The sequence below is a fragment of the Tursiops truncatus genome, chromosome 5 (genome assembly GCF_011762595.2).
Source record: "Tursiops truncatus isolate mTurTru1 chromosome 5, mTurTru1.mat.Y, whole genome shotgun sequence".
Classification (NCBI taxonomy): Eukaryota; Metazoa; Chordata; class Mammalia; order Artiodactyla; family Delphinidae; genus Tursiops; species Tursiops truncatus.
The window spans coordinates 29,898,813-29,914,358 of record NC_047038.1 but is presented as its reverse complement, the minus strand read 5'-3'; the positions used below and the strand labels follow the sequence as shown (position 1 = coordinate 29,914,358).

The following is a 15,546-nucleotide window of genomic DNA, read 5'->3' as shown; positions in this document are numbered from 1 at the left end:
AAGACTCCAAACTTCCAAAGCAGGGGGCACGGGTTCGATACCTGGTTGGGGAAATAAGATCCTACATGCCGTGCCATGCAGCGCAACCAAAAAAATTTAAAAACAAAACAAAACAAAAACCTAATTCTGCTTGTGCTATTTGTCATGGGGAAGTATTTTGTCTTAATCAGATAAAATATCATTGAAAATATACTGTTTGGTTTCTTTCTTCCCATGCAGGTCCTGCACCCTTCTTAATTTTCTCACATGGAAACAGGATCTTTAGGATTGACTTAGAAGGAACTAATCATGAGCAATTGGTGGCAGATGCTGGCATATCCATGATCATGGATTTTCATTACAATGAAGAAAGAATCTATTGGGTCGATCTAGAAAGACAACTTTTGCAAAGAGTTTTTCTGAATGGGACAAGCCAAGAGGTAAAGTACCATTTCCCATGGCATTTGAGGGAGTTTTGAACAGGCTGTCAAATATGATATAGCAAATTCATAACATATAGATAAATAAAAATTACATTACATTGCAAATACGTGTCTGGCATATGTAGGTATTTATTTAATCTGCATCTGTGGTATCATGTTACTGAACAAGCCCATACATGTGGCATTGATATTTGGAAGTCCCACAGGAGAAAGTGAGGATGTCAATGTAATTTTGAAAAGATGTAAGTTTATTAAGCCAGATCACCATTTTATGGTTAAAACAGATTATTTACATGATTATTTTCTACTCCAGTGGTTCTCAGCTGGTGGCAATTTTGCCCCTCAGGGGACATTTGGCAATGTCAAGAAACATTTTTGATTGTCACAACTGGACTGGAGAGAAGAGAAGATGTGCTAGAGGCCAGGGATGCTGCTAATCTTCCTACAATATGTAGGACAGTCCCTCACAACAAAGAATTACCAGGCCCCCAATGTCAGTCGTGCTGAGGTTGAGAAACCCTGTCTCATCTGTTTAAAATCTCTGTCATGGGTTTTTGCACCTAATATTTAGGAAGAAAATCTTTCTTCTTTTTATCCTCAAGGTGTTTGCAGTCTGGAAAAAAATAATAAAGCAGGTGATAGATATAAAATATTTTGCTTCAATCACATACAAAAGATCTTTTATCTTTCTTCTTAATTAGTAGAACCCTTAAATGAGTCCCAGCAGGAATGGTCTCTTCTGGGAGATGGATTACAGAGAGCGGGTGGCCAGAGAAACCTTAAGCATTTATTCCCAACACAAAGTGCCCGCTGTTTGTTTTTGGGGTTTGTTTTTTTTTTTTTTAAACACAACTTTCTCCCTCCAATTATTCTTAAAGCCTTCAATTAGGCACTAATCTGTTTTATCACATCTCTAATGCTTACTAATCTCACTTTTAACAAAGATGGCTACTCATTACTCTCCAGCCATCTGTAGACTAGTTTCAAAATCTTGAGTTTAAGAATTTGGAGGGTTTCCTGTCAGAGAACAGGAAAAAAACATTAAATAGTTGTGGAATTTGTGGCAAGTCATTAGGAAAGGATTGGCCTGAAGCCTAAAATCCACTAGTATTAGTCCCTGCTTTGGGTTAAAACATTGTTTAAAAAGGACAACCATTAAAAGGCAAACAATTTACCAGGGTGAACTAATATATTAGCAATTAGTTAAATGGATTGGCTAGATTACTTTGTATGGGATGTAGATATAGCACAGACTCCTGAGACTGATTTCTGCCCAACTCTGTGTTTGCTGATTTCACATCGGTAGTTGAAAATCAGTGATTGTGGGAATATTTCCACCACGGAAGTCTGCCATGGTACACATCAGGGCTTCCTCCAATCTCTCACCCTCCGCGTACCTAGAGGACTGGTTTACCTGCACATGCTGGAACTAGGAGATAACTGAGGTTTGGTTAAGTTGTTTTTATCATGAGAGAGCATTAAAGAAAAGCCCTGCTATTCAGATCCTGGGGACAGAGCCTGAAGGCACTGAGGACTTTTAGAAAGGGAGGGACCTGGAAGGTCCCTTTATAAAGGGAGGAAGAGGGACCAGAAGAAATGAATCTACTTCATGCCCCTATGCACAAACTCCAAGGGAATCTTGCCAGAATTTAGCAAAGCTTGGAATTGGGTTCAGGTGAGAACCTGGAAAATTCCGTTAGCAAATGGAATTGAATAAACTAACCTTAAGGTAGCATGGAAATTCCACTGTTACTATAGTTGAAATAATTAATACTTTATGGCTGATTGCCTAATGTCAATAAATATAGAATAAACTTTCATCTCAAAGCTGTGATATAAATACTATGCCCAGAAATATTCACATGAGAGGATGAATATTGCTGCATCTGAATAATGGCACGGTATCTATGACTAGTTTATCATTTAAATTTTGGGAATGCGCAAAAATGACAAGAACTTAAAAGAATAAACTTTGATACATAACAATAAAAACAATTTTGTTGTGAATGGGGAAATATTAATAACAATTTTAAAATTTGATTTTACAGAAAATATGCGAGATAGAGAAAAATGTTTCAGGAATGGCAATAAATTGGATCAATGAAGAACTTATTTGGTCAAATCAACAGGAAGGAATCATTACAGTAACAGATATGAAAGGAAACAATTCCCGTGTTCTCTTAAGCGCCTTAAAATATCCTGCAAATATAGCAGTTGATCCAGTAGAAAGGTAAATGCTGCTGGTTTTGGACATTGAAATATATTTCAAAATCTGAAATTCATGGAATCATAACATTTTGACTTAAAGAGACCTCCTGATTGAGACCAAGACTCTCTTTTGCAATGCACAAACACCATTTTCAATAGGGCGTTTGCCTGGGTTTGAACTGAGGCAGGCTTGCTCTACCAGTAGCACTCTTGACTACCATGGTTTCCTGCTAGAGAAGCGTAATTCTCCTTCTAACTTGAAATCACACGGAATTGCCATAACAGGGCAATAAATATTTGTTGAATTGAATTTTCATTCAAAATAGTCAAACTCGTTCTGTGCAGACATCCGGGGATTACTGAAAAACTGAGAGAAGTCAGCCGTTTCAGTGACCTTACATTCAATTATGTGTCTACGTGATGTGTTTGCCCTCAGGTTTATGTTTTGGTCTTCAGAGGTGGCGGGCAGCCTTCACAGAGCGGATCTCGGTGGTGTGGAAGTGAAGCTTCTGTTAGAGACATCAGAGAAAATAACAGCTGTGTCCTTGGATGTGCTTGAGAAACGGCTCTTTTGGATTCAGTACCACAGAGAAAGAAGCAATTCTCGTATTTGTTCCTGTGATTACGATGGAGGTTCCGTCCATTTTAGCCAGCATCACACACAGTAAGTTTTGCTTTTGGTATAAAATAACACAATTGCCATTTGAAGTTTGTGTGATCAATGAATGTTACTTTTGTCAGCTAAACTGGTGTAGTGGTTTAGTACAGATTTTGGAGTCCAAAACCTTGAGCTCAAGTCCCAGATTTACTATTTATTAGGTGAGTGACTTGGGCAGGTTACACAACTTCTCTCATCCTGTTTCCTTTAATGTGGGTGTCGGAGTAGGGAGGGAACAAAAAGTGCCCACTGAACTGAAATGGTATTTTGAGACTGAACAACAAGGCAGGCGGCCCCATATAAGCAATGGATCAGTATATTATAGGGTAACTTTCTCAGAGGGTGGGATTGGGTGGGCAGCGATCCAGAGCATTTGTAGCTGCACTCCACACTCCCAAGGGGCCACTGAGACATTTTACAGTTAACTTAGGGTATGGGGATATGTGCTTGGAAACAGGAAGTGCATTCCTCAGTCAAGATTTATTCCTAAGTCTTGTGGGTGCTGGAAATATGGCAGTGAAGGTCTTCATCATTTTATGGGGACTAAGAGAGCATAGAGGCCACCCAATCCTAATGATTATTAATCAATATCTATTATTTACAAAGCCCTTGACAACGGAGAAGTTATCTACTGCACAGTACGGTCCTGGGTAGGGTCAGCGGAAGGATAGGAGGAATTGTACGGGCCCAAGATGGCATCAGTTATGCTGAGAGCCATACAGTGGGGATAATAATAGGACCTATTTCTTGGGATTATTGTGAAGATTAAGTAAAGAAACACAAATAAAAATAATTAACAGAGTATTTGGCATATAATAAATTTTCACATGCTGGTTATAGGTATTCATTTTGGAATTACTATGTCATATGTTTTGTGAAGCATCTGTCTTTCATTTGACTTGCTATCTTGCCAGCAACTGACTCTAGCTTGCGGCAAGAGGCAGCAATTAGTTGTGCAAAACTGACACAACCTGAAGTCCACTCTTTTTTTTTTTTTGCGGTACACGGGCCTCTCACTGTTGTGGCCGCTCCCGTTGCGGAGCACAGGCTCCGGACGCGCAGGCTCAGCGGCCATGGTTCACGGGCCCAGCCCCTCCGCAGCATGTGGGATCTTCCCGGACCGGGGCACGAACCCGTGTCCCCTGCATCGGCAGGCAGACTCTCAACCACTGCTCCACCAGGGAAGCCCTGAAGTCCACTCTTATCCTGTTTCTGTTTTCTTCCCTATTTTATTTTCACCACACTTAGGTGCTGAGAGGCAAAAGAATGAGAATGGATCTGGAGCTAAAAATCGTATCCTATTAATTCAGATTATGGCTACATAAAGAAAAATTTAAACTTAATATCTGTTTCTAACCCTAAATGAGAAACAATTGAAAACGTAGGTGATTAAAATTCAGACGATAAATTGAAATGAAGTGAAACTCTAATAAGCCCAGAAGAAATGTTCTGCCATTCTGTATGTGCTTTTCCTGTTGTTTTTAGGCACAATATTGTTGCGATGTCCCTTTTTGGTGATCGTATTTTCTATTCAACATGGAAAAAGAAGACAATTTGGATAGCTAACAAGTACACTGGGAAGAATATGGTTAAAATTAACCTCAGTCCATCATTTGTACCACCTGGTGGAATTAAAGTAGTGCATCCGCTCGTACAGCCCAAGGCAGAGGGTGATCCTTGGGCACCTGGTGAGTCATCTTTGACCTCAAACGGAGTCTGGCATGGTCCCCAACTGCCTACTTGCTCATAGGAGTCATCCTTGATTTCTCCCACTGCCTCACCCTCAATTTCCAATGTACCGCCAAATCCTTTCCATTCTACCTCCTAAATACATCTCAAATGTCCACTGCCCCCCCCCCCACCCCCAGCTGCCACCACCATAGTCCAAACAGCCAGCATATCTCGTCTGGCCTATTGTAGCAGCTGCTTAATTAATCTTTCCGTTTTCTCCTCTTGCCTTTACATAGTAAATCTGATCTGTTAACCCCCCCTGCTTAAAATCTTTCAAAAGCTTTCCTTTGCATTTAGATCGAAATTTAACATTTAACCAGGCCTATCAGTATTTGACCAATTTGATCCAGCATCTTTTCCTCCTCCCCTCACTGGACTCTAACACAAGTCTTCCTGGAGTTCTTCAGACGTACCAAGCTCCTTCATATCTTCGGGATTTTGCAGTCACTCTTCTCTCTGCCTAGACTTCTCTCCAGTTCTGAGCTTAACTGTCATGTCCTCAGGTAGGCCTTCTCTGGTCCTCCGAGCAAAGTAGGCCCCTTCACCTCCTATCTTTCTCTCGATAGATATTCACTGAACTCATCAAATGTGGAATTACATACCACTTTGCTTTCTTTTTGATTTTCTCTCCCACTTGATTATAAATGCCATGCATGCAGGGACTATATCTGACGGATGGATGGACAGATTGATGTAAACCACCCTATATTCAGTGGTTATTTATTTATTTATAAAGAATTAGTAAAATAAATGGATTCACTGAATCTAGTCATAGTCCCAAATTTCTACGTTCAAATGCAGTCTTCTCTGAATTCTGTTGAAGGACGAAGGGAACGAAAAGTGCCCATTGAACTGAGGAAGCATCGTAAGACCAAAAAATGAGGCAGGCAGCTCCGTATAATCAGTGGATTGATTTATTACAGAGTAACTTACAGGGTGGGATTGGAATTGGGCAGACAACGATCTGGAAGCATTCACAGATGTACTCTGCACTGCCGAGGGGCCACTGGGACAATTTTATAGTTAACCTGGGGTATGGGGGTACGTGCTTGGAAGCAATGTTTATGAATGGGTCACTAGACTCATGGGTGCCAGGAATATGTCAGGGAAGGTTTTCATCATTGTTTGGGGACTAAAAGAGTATAGAGGCTACCTGGTCCTTATGATTATTACCTACAAAGCCCTTGATGACAGAGAAGTGATTCACTGCACAGCACAGTCCTGGGTAGAGTCAGCAGAAGGACAGGAGAAACTGTAAGGGCCCAAGATGACGTCAGTTATGCTAACAGGCATACCAATTCCTTCACATATAATCATCCTTTTAGGTAGGCTGTCTTGATATGGCTCATATACCACATAAATTATGTTACACTAACATCTGCCTTTATGTAAACATTTTATTTCAAGAGGGCTTTAAAATATATTTAATTTCATCTGCAACTAGCCTTGTGAGTTTCCAAAATAAAGATGGAATTGTTTGTTTTCTCTCCTTTCTACCTGTCGGATGCCACTAGGATTTGGTAATAATGTGGGACATGGTAGGGACTGTTAAGTCCCTCCCACAATTAGCGTATAAATGGGTTTGTACCTGCCCTCGACTTAGCTCCTGAAGAGAGCTGAAGGGACTGAACAGAGAACAGGCGTGAGACTGTCAAAGGGAGGTTAGAAGCTAGGGGGAATTGACATTGTTATTTCTTATATCCTCAGGCAGGTAACTAATAGTACAAATGCTTTTAATCTATTTCTTTAAAAAACTTAGATAGAAACTATAATTTCACTTGTGTAATGACTATACTTTCAATGCAAGAGATGAGAAACTGCAAGGACAAATTCTTAGAGATGAAGCATTTGTTCAGGCAAGTTATTTTTTTTAACTCACTTATTTGAATTTAAAAAGCAAGAGTTGTGGTAAACAATTCAACTGTGGCTTGAGCACAGCATTAAAGAACAACAACGAAGTAGCAAGACTAGAGAATAGATGGTGACCATATTCCACACATAAAGGCAGTGCCTCTGATATACTGCCAGTTACCTTACATGGGAAATTTCGACTCAAGGTCAGATACAACTTATTGTCCAAGTGGTGATGACTCACAATAAAATTAGAACCAACAACTATAATACTATGAATAAATAATTATTGGTCTCATTCACAGTAGTTAGAGATATCATCATCACTATCTCTTACATTTATATGTAACCTCATAATTTCCAAAGTATTTTCTTGGGCATTGTCATATTGGTTTGTCACAGCAACATTGTGAGACAGAAAGGTCCTCAATTATTGTACTCATTTCATAATTGAAAAATATGAAGCCTAGAGAAATAGAGTGACTTTTCCAGGATTACACACCTTGTAAATGATGGATTCTGGAAAAAATTCCTGTCTGTCAGTTTAGTGTTCTTTCTACCATAAACAGGTAAGCTCTTCAGAGTCCTTCACTATTACTTGGCCTCTTTGATGGGGAGTTCAAATAGGATATTGAAAGCATGAATTTCAGGAGAAAATCTACAATGATGCACTATAGAACAATGTGGCAAATAATAGAATTTGATTGGAAAGACGGTGCCAGCGGCAGAGCTACAGGCAAACCTGGAATCTAGAAGGCAGTTGGCACTGGAGATACTGGCTTTAGTTATTGATCAAAGGATGGGCTTCATAGGAGGTCCAAGTGCAAAGGACTTTTGATTTCAAGAGCACTGTTACTTTGACTATCATCAAATAGGTTTAAATTGTTTTAGTGCCATGTACAGCAGAAATTCTTCACCTGAGATTTAGGGTTGTGAAGCCCTTGATTGTATATGTTAGATGAAGATATGCAATTGTCCCTCTAGGGAGATGGTACCTAACTTCCATCAGATTCTCAAAGTACCTGATAGCCTTCACATTTAAAGATGTACTTCAGGGCTTCCCTGGTGGCGCAGTGGTTGAGAGTCTGCCTGCCGGTGCAGGGGACGTGGGTTCGTGCCCCGGTCCGGGAAGATCCCACATGCCGCGGAGCGGCTGGGCCCGTGAGCCATGGCCGCTGAGCCTGCGCGTCTAGAGCCTGTGCTCCGCGATGGGAGAGGCCACAGTGGTGAGAGGCCCGCGTATCAGGCCAAAAAAAAAAAAAGATGTACTTTTCTGGAGGCTGGTTAATTCCTGCTGAAGAATAGGCTTACAATTGTAGCTCTTCTGGCAAAGTGAACAGTAGTAGTACCTTGGTTTGCAAGGCATTTAGTAGTGAGACTACTTCAGTGAGGAGATAGCTGAGAAAAATCATGTAACTTGGTTGATATTATTTTTGTTATAAAATATATGTATTTATACAAATAAGAGGACCAAAAAACTTACCTCATGAAAAATGCCTAAACTATCATTTATCAAAATGTTCTCCAAACACTAGTTCTGTAAGGGTTATTTGGAAGGAAGAAGCATTTTAGGGTCAGATGATTCAGACAGACTGGGTTAAATAAAGTTAAGCAGGTTGATTTTTTCTCAAGTGATTTCTCAGAACCACTCGGACGGTTCTGTGCACTGTTAATCTCTAAGGGCCGTATAACCTGTGGCATTTTTCTATTTTATTTCCTACGCTGTAGGCTGTTTGACTCCTGAATATATTATTTTTAGTCCAGACCTCTTTCTTGAGATATAGACAAATGAAGGGGGGCCGGTAACCTGAGGCACAGTGAGAGCTAAGCTGCAGAAAAAAGTGATTTCAAACATTGGGGATTTATTCATAATATACAAAAGGGAGCAGCCCTGATGAAGACCAAGGGCAAGGGTGGGGCTTACAAAGGCAAAGCCACAGAGCTCCACCAGGAAGAGTAATGTGTCAGTTTAAACAAGTGCTTGTTTGTCCACGGCTTGTCCATTGGGATCGGCTGGTTATAGAGGAGTTCGATGCAGATTGATGAGCCCAAGTCGAGGTAGTAGAGCCACAGTTTCAGCATCAGGCTGGTTTTCTGATGATTCTGACCTATTTCCTGAGAGTGGTCACTCTGGTGCCTTCTCTTGCAGTCTGCTTCCTCCAGGATCAGGGTTCTGCTGGGGCCACGTCGGATGTACACATTCAGGCTCAGCACAAGTTTCCTTCTCAAGGCCCACATGTTCACCTGCCTTCTGAGCATTTCTACTTGGATTTCTTGCAAGTGCTTCAGGAGCAAAGGAAATAACTGACCCACTCACTTTCCCCTCCCTTCTCCCCAGCTTCTCTCCCTCCAGTGTCCCTACTTTGGTGAGTAGCATTCTACCTCCACCTCGACAGGCAGAAATCTAGGAGTTGCCCTTTCCTCCCTCTTTCTCGTTCCAACACCATGAAATCAGTCTCCAGCTCCTGACAATTCTACTACCTACCATCTAACCACTTGGGCCCCTCTCAGAGCTCTCCATCCCTGGTGTCCACTTCATTCGTGTCCCCCACCTCCCTTTGCCATGCTGCAGGGAGTATAACCCTTCAAAACAAAGAACCCAATCGTGTCGTTCCTGGGTTAAAATCAGTTGTCAACTCTCAATTGCCAATAATAAAACCCAGTCTTTGTATCTAACTGGTTCACGGGGTACCCCGTTCATTCCTCAGCTTCCACTCTCACCATTTTCTGCATTAAAGTCTGGGCTGCAGCCATCCTCAAAGATTTGATTTCCTCCAGGGAGGCACGCTTGCTCTCTACCCCAGCCTTTCGGCATGTTCTGGAACGCTCTTTCTTTTTTTTTTTTTTTTTTTGGCTGCACGGCTTGCGGCTCTCAGTTCCTCGACCAGGGATTGAACCTGGGCCATGGCGGTGAAAGCCCTGAATCCTAACCACAAGGCCACCAGGGAACTCCCTGGAAGCACTCTTTCTAATTCTCGGCAGTGGCTTACTCTTCATCCTCTGAGAAACAGCTCCAATATCACTTCTTTCAGGAACACTTTCCCTGACCTCAGAGCCTCAGTAGCTATTTGCAGAAAATAGCAGATTTCCCCTGTCACAGGGCACTTATCATGTTTTGCCATAATCGTGTGTCTTCCTCAACTTCCTTTGTCCTATGAGGACACAGAGTACAACTCTCCATTGTACTCCCAGTGCCTAGAGGACATTTAATAAACCATAGTTGGAAAAAAAAAAAGACTGAGAAAAACACCCTTTGGTACCCTCTCCCTGCTAAATAATACCACGAGGAACAAGTTCCAAAGATATTTAATATCTGAAGACGTGTTGCCTTTCTTCCATGTTGTAAGCCCCTGCCCTTGGCCAGACAGTGTTCAGCGAGCCTGCTCCCTTTTGTATAGTTATGAATAAATCCAAGTGTTTTAAATCAGTTTTCTCTGCAGCAGATCTTTGCAGCTTAACTCTAAGGAGAGTCTTTTTCAGAGTCTTTTAGACTCTTTTATGCTTCAGTCTTTTTCTTCTTTCTTTTCATTAAGTGGTCTAGGTTTCAGGAAAAAGGTCTGGGCTAGAAGCAATAGATTTGGGAGTCACATGGGCTGCTGCGTAGGAAATAGAAAAATGGCACAGGTTGTATTGCTCTTAGAAATAATAGTCATGACCGTTGACTGGGTGCAGAATGATCTGGTCTGGGCTTCTCCTACATTATCTCATTTAATCTCCACAACAACCCTACAAATTAAGTGTGATTATTAGTACCATTTTATAGATTACAAAGCTGAGGTTCAGAGATGTCACAGTCGCTTGTTCAAGGTCACACTGGGGTAGACCTGAGATTTGAATCCAGGCAGACTGACACCATGCTGCCTCCCCAGCTACCCTCTCACTATTGTCTATAGTTTCCTATATTAGGTTTGCCTTAATTGTTTTGGGATAAGCTGTCATTTGGCATATTCTTGTCTATCCATGGCCTGCTGGTGGTTAAAAGCTTCAGTTTGCACAGATTATGGGGCCCAAACCTTATTTTTTTTCTCTTTTAAAATTTTTTTCCACTTCAGGAACTCAGAAAATCAATCTCTCTCTCTCTCCGTCTCTCTCTTTGTCTCTCTCAGTCACACACACACAAGCATACACACACACACACACACACACACACACACGCGCACACACTCCTCCTCTGGCGCTCTGAAAAGAGACACAGAGTTGATCTCACATTTTTGTTGTCATGATTTAACTTATTAGGCAACAGTGTTCTCCTGGCTGCCCTGACGCCTATACTGTTAGAGCTGTCCCTCAGTATCCACGGGGATTTGTTCGGACTCTGGCCAATACCAAAATCCGAGGGTGCACTAGTCCCTTATAAAAGAGTGTAGTATTTGCATATTACCTAACGTCCTTCCTTGTACTTTAAATCATCTCTAGATTACTTATCATACCTAAAACAATATAAATACTATGTAAATAATTGTAAATACTATGTAAACAGTCTCTGGCACAAGGCAAATTCAAATTTTGTTTTTTGAAACTTTCTGGAATTGTTTTAAAGAATATTTTTGATCCACGGTTGGTTGAATATGCAGATGTGCAACTCATGGATACAAAAGGCAGACTGTGTATGAATCTCAGAGCCGGTGTGGGAACTTCTTTGTATACAGTGTTAATGGCATTATTTCAAGCTCAACATTTAGAGAATTTGCAACTATAGTTTTACTGCTCGCAGATGTTCTTTTGTAAAAGGTGCAAACAATTTTGCTTTCTTCTGTGATTCTTTAAAATGTAGATTCCAGTTTTAAGCTCATAAGAGAATTTCAAAAGCGTCTTCTTTGGAAAATGAAGCACATCTGTCATCAACACTGTTTAAAATACTTCGCATTCATTTCATGCAGAAAAATGTTGCTGAATTTCTTTAATTCTGAGAGTTCCTGAAGGAGAACTGTCTCCACCTAGAAATGTACCTGCTTCTGGAAGTGACTAGTGTAGCTAAAACTGCCCAGGTGGGACTCTAATTCACTTTGATTACGTCATTGTTGGGGTTTCTACTGTAAAACCTTGGTTTTTTTGATACTTCTAGAAAAGAATCATCCTAGATATATGAATATTATTTTCACATAAGTTTTTCTTAAAATGTAAATATTGTGGTAAAGTACCCATGACATAAAATTTATCATCTTAGCCATATTTAAGTGTACAGTTAGGTGGCATTAAGTACATTCCCAGTTCTTGTGCAACCATCACCACCATTAATCTCCATAAATCTTATCATCTTGTAAAACTGAAACTCTACACCCATTAAATGAGAACTCCCCACTTCTGCCTGTCCTCAGCCCCTGGCAACCACCATTCTCCTTTCTGTCTCTGTGATTTTGACTACTACTCTAACGACCTCATATAAGTGTAATCATACAATATTCCTCTTTTTGTGACTGGTTTATTTCACTCAGCATAATGTCCTCAAGATACATCTGTTTTGTAGCATGTGTCAGAATTCCTTTTCTTTTTAAGGCTGAATAATAACCCACTGCATGTGTATATCACATTTTGCTTATCTGTTTCTCCTTTGATAAACACTTGGGTTGCTTCCATGTTTTAGCTATTGGGAATAATGCTGCTACAAACATGGGTCTGCAAATATCTTTTTGAGATGCTGCTTTTAATTCTTTTGAACATATACTCAGAAGTGAATTGTTGGATCATACGGTAATTTTACTTTTAATTTTTTGAAGGCCCATTATACTGTTTTCCACAGCGGCTGTACTAGTTTACATTTACACCAACAGTGCACAAGGATTCCAATCTCTCCATATCCTCATCTACACTTATATTCTGTTTTCATCTAGTTTAAATTATCAGTTCAAACACCCAAAGCTCTGTTGTTTATTACAGAAATCTTAGCAAATTATGGATTTCTGTACTTCCTAACATATTTCTAGTTATTGACATTTTCTCAATGATGAGGGTCACATTTACAAAGATACACGTCATTGGGGCAAGAATAGGACTGATTTGAGGCAAAGCTGGGTTTTTTTAAAAATTAATTAATTAATTATTTTTGGCTGCGTTAGGTCTGTTGCTGCACGTGGGCTTTCTCTAGTTGCGTTGAGCGGGGGCTACTCTTCGTTGCGGTGCGCAGGCTTCTCATTGTGGTGGCTTCTCTTGTTGTGGAGCACGGGCTCTAGGCATGCAGGCTTCAGTAGTTGTGGCACGTGGGCTCAGTAGTTGTGGCTTGAAGGCTCTAGAGCTCAGGCTCAGTAGTTGTGGTGCATGTGCTTAGTTGCTCCACGGCATGTAGGATCTTCCCGGACCAGGGCTCGATCCCGTGTCCCCTGCATTGGCAGGCGGATTCTTAACCACTGTGCCACCAGGGAAGCCCAAAACTGGGTTTTTAACGCAGGTTTGCCCTGACACCAAATGGCTGCCATGGGAAGTGCCTTTTAAATACTTGGAATGGCTCTTTATCAATTTTCTATCTTTCTTGCTGTTGTCTCTTGCTTCTTGCTGGTGTTTCCATATGCCTGGCTCTGGACTCTTTAGTTTGAGACTTTTTCCTGCCATTCATTTGTTGAGGAACCCAGATCATTTGTCCCTTAGAATTTCTCGCATTCTGGATTTTTCAGATTCTATCCCCGTGGTGTCATTTAACATGATTCTGTTTTTCCTATACACTGGTAGTTTTAGCCTAGAAGCCTTATCAGATTCAGATTTTTTGCAAGAGTACTTTATAGGTGGTACTGCGGGTAGTACCGCATGCTTCCTAGTGACCACGCCAGAGGGCATGTAGTGGCTGGGTCTCCATTCTTTTTGTGATGTTCAAGATTCATCAGTGGTTCAGGTGTTGCCAGCCTGGTCTGTCCATTATAGTGTTTCCTATCAGCCTTTTGTGTAATGGCTTTACAAGTTATTAATTGTCATTGCTTAGAGGCATTTTTTCGTTAGAGGTTTGAAGTAATGACATTCTAATTCTATCATTGCTTATTAGTTGAATAACTTTTCCACATCAGCTCTATGATTTCCCTGAGGAGCATCTTTTATAGGAAAGGTAAATTAAATGCTTGATTTAATCTTTCCCTTAATTTATCTGTTTTCAGAATAAAGGGTTAGTGTATCCTCCAGAGGTGACCTTCTTTTAAAAAAAGCATCTTTATAAATTCAAGGATGTAAAAAATATTTGAAATGTTTTTATTCATTGCAGTTATTATCATTTTCACACTCAGATTATGCCGTCTTTCTCCAGGAGGAGCCCTGAGATAAGGCTTCTAGTTGTGGGAAAGATGACCAGTAACTAACCCTTGGTGGTCTGGAATGCTGCGCTGAGGCTGTGTCTGGGCTCAGCAAGAAAGAACATCGGAATCATGTAGCCACTCCTGCTAGGGGGGAATGCACTGCAGATGGGGGTGGTAACAATGGGAGCGGAGGCCTCCGCACCTTGTGTTTGCATCTTCATGCTGTGGACTGGCCAAGCTCCTCAGAAATAGGTCTGAAATAAGGAAAGACTGAGTGGGCCTGAGGGTTGCATCTGAGAGTAAAAGGCATTTATTTTTTAACTGCTCAGAGGCTGTTGATTTGTTTACTTTCTTTTTGTTTTTAACATTTTTTTTAAGTGGTCCATTTTTAAAAATCTTTACCGAATTTGTTACAATATTGCTTCTGTTTTATGTGTTGTCTTTTTGGCCACTGATGCATGTGGGATCTTAGCTCCCTGACCAGGATCAAACCCACACCCCCTGCATTGGAAGGAGAAGTCTTAACCACTGGACCACCAGGGAAGTCTCTATTTCTTTACTTTCTGATTCTTAGGTTTAGATGGATAAGGATACCAAGTAGCTAAGTTCTGGCTAAGTGATTTTTTTTTTAAACTATAATTAGGAATTCCAATAGCACAGAATAACCATTCTCGTTTCTTCCTTCTTACTTTCTATTAACAAAGAAGAATAAACTTCTATATTACACAGTTTGGGAAGTTTTTTGGGGAAGGTGAGGGAGTCATTTATTCAGGGAACTCACTAATGAAAAAGACAATAAATAAATGAAACAAAAATCATAGACATTTATAGAAAAATATATTGTATATATAATTTATATATTTTATTATACATAAAGTATATAGCATAACATATTAATGTTAATATATTAACTTTATTATGTATCAGTATACAATGGTCTATATTAATATATAATATGAATAATATAAATATATATATTTCTATAAAAACCCATAATTATATTTTATATATATACATAAGTATATACGTATACACAAACACACATACTATATACCTTAAAGAGGTGAGGTCTGTCATTGAAGACTTGAGCTGGAGTCCCACCCCTACCCCTTATTACCTATATGTGCTCCTTAAGATACTATTTCCTAATCTGTAAAATGGAAGACAACAATTACTCTGCGTAGCTCAAGGGCTTGTTATAAAAATTACATGTGATAACGTAAATGCTTTATAAAATGTTATTCAAATTTTTAACTATTGGGGGCGCTAAATATTTAGTTAAAAGAATGATTCAAGTGAATGGGTTCAAATGGAAGAGACTAGAAAGGCTTTGCTGATGAGGTGAGTCTGACACTGAATTTGAGGTAGAGAGAAAGGTGTGGTCAGCGGAAAGAAGCAGGCTCAGGAATCCCACGTGTGTTGTTTCAGAAGTGCGCCCGGGTGAAATCTATCGTTTGCTTGG

The 15,546-nt window shown here is 40.3% G+C and overlaps 1 protein-coding gene across 4 annotated transcripts in view; it reads left to right on the top strand.

The window, feature by feature from the left end:
- Positions 1-15,546, top strand: part of EGF (epidermal growth factor) — a 96,418-nt gene that overhangs the window by 22,115 nt on the left and 58,757 nt on the right. For all 4 annotated transcript variants that reach the window (XM_019928061.3, XM_019928060.3, XM_019928059.3 and 1 more), the window contains exons 2-5: positions 220-419; positions 2,471-2,652; positions 3,067-3,294; positions 4,774-4,976. In XM_019928061.3, the coding sequence (XP_019783620.1) occupies positions 220-419; positions 2,471-2,652; positions 3,067-3,294; positions 4,774-4,976 (813 nt within the window). The remainder of the gene's footprint in view (positions 1-219; positions 420-2,470; positions 2,653-3,066; positions 3,295-4,773; positions 4,977-15,546) is intronic.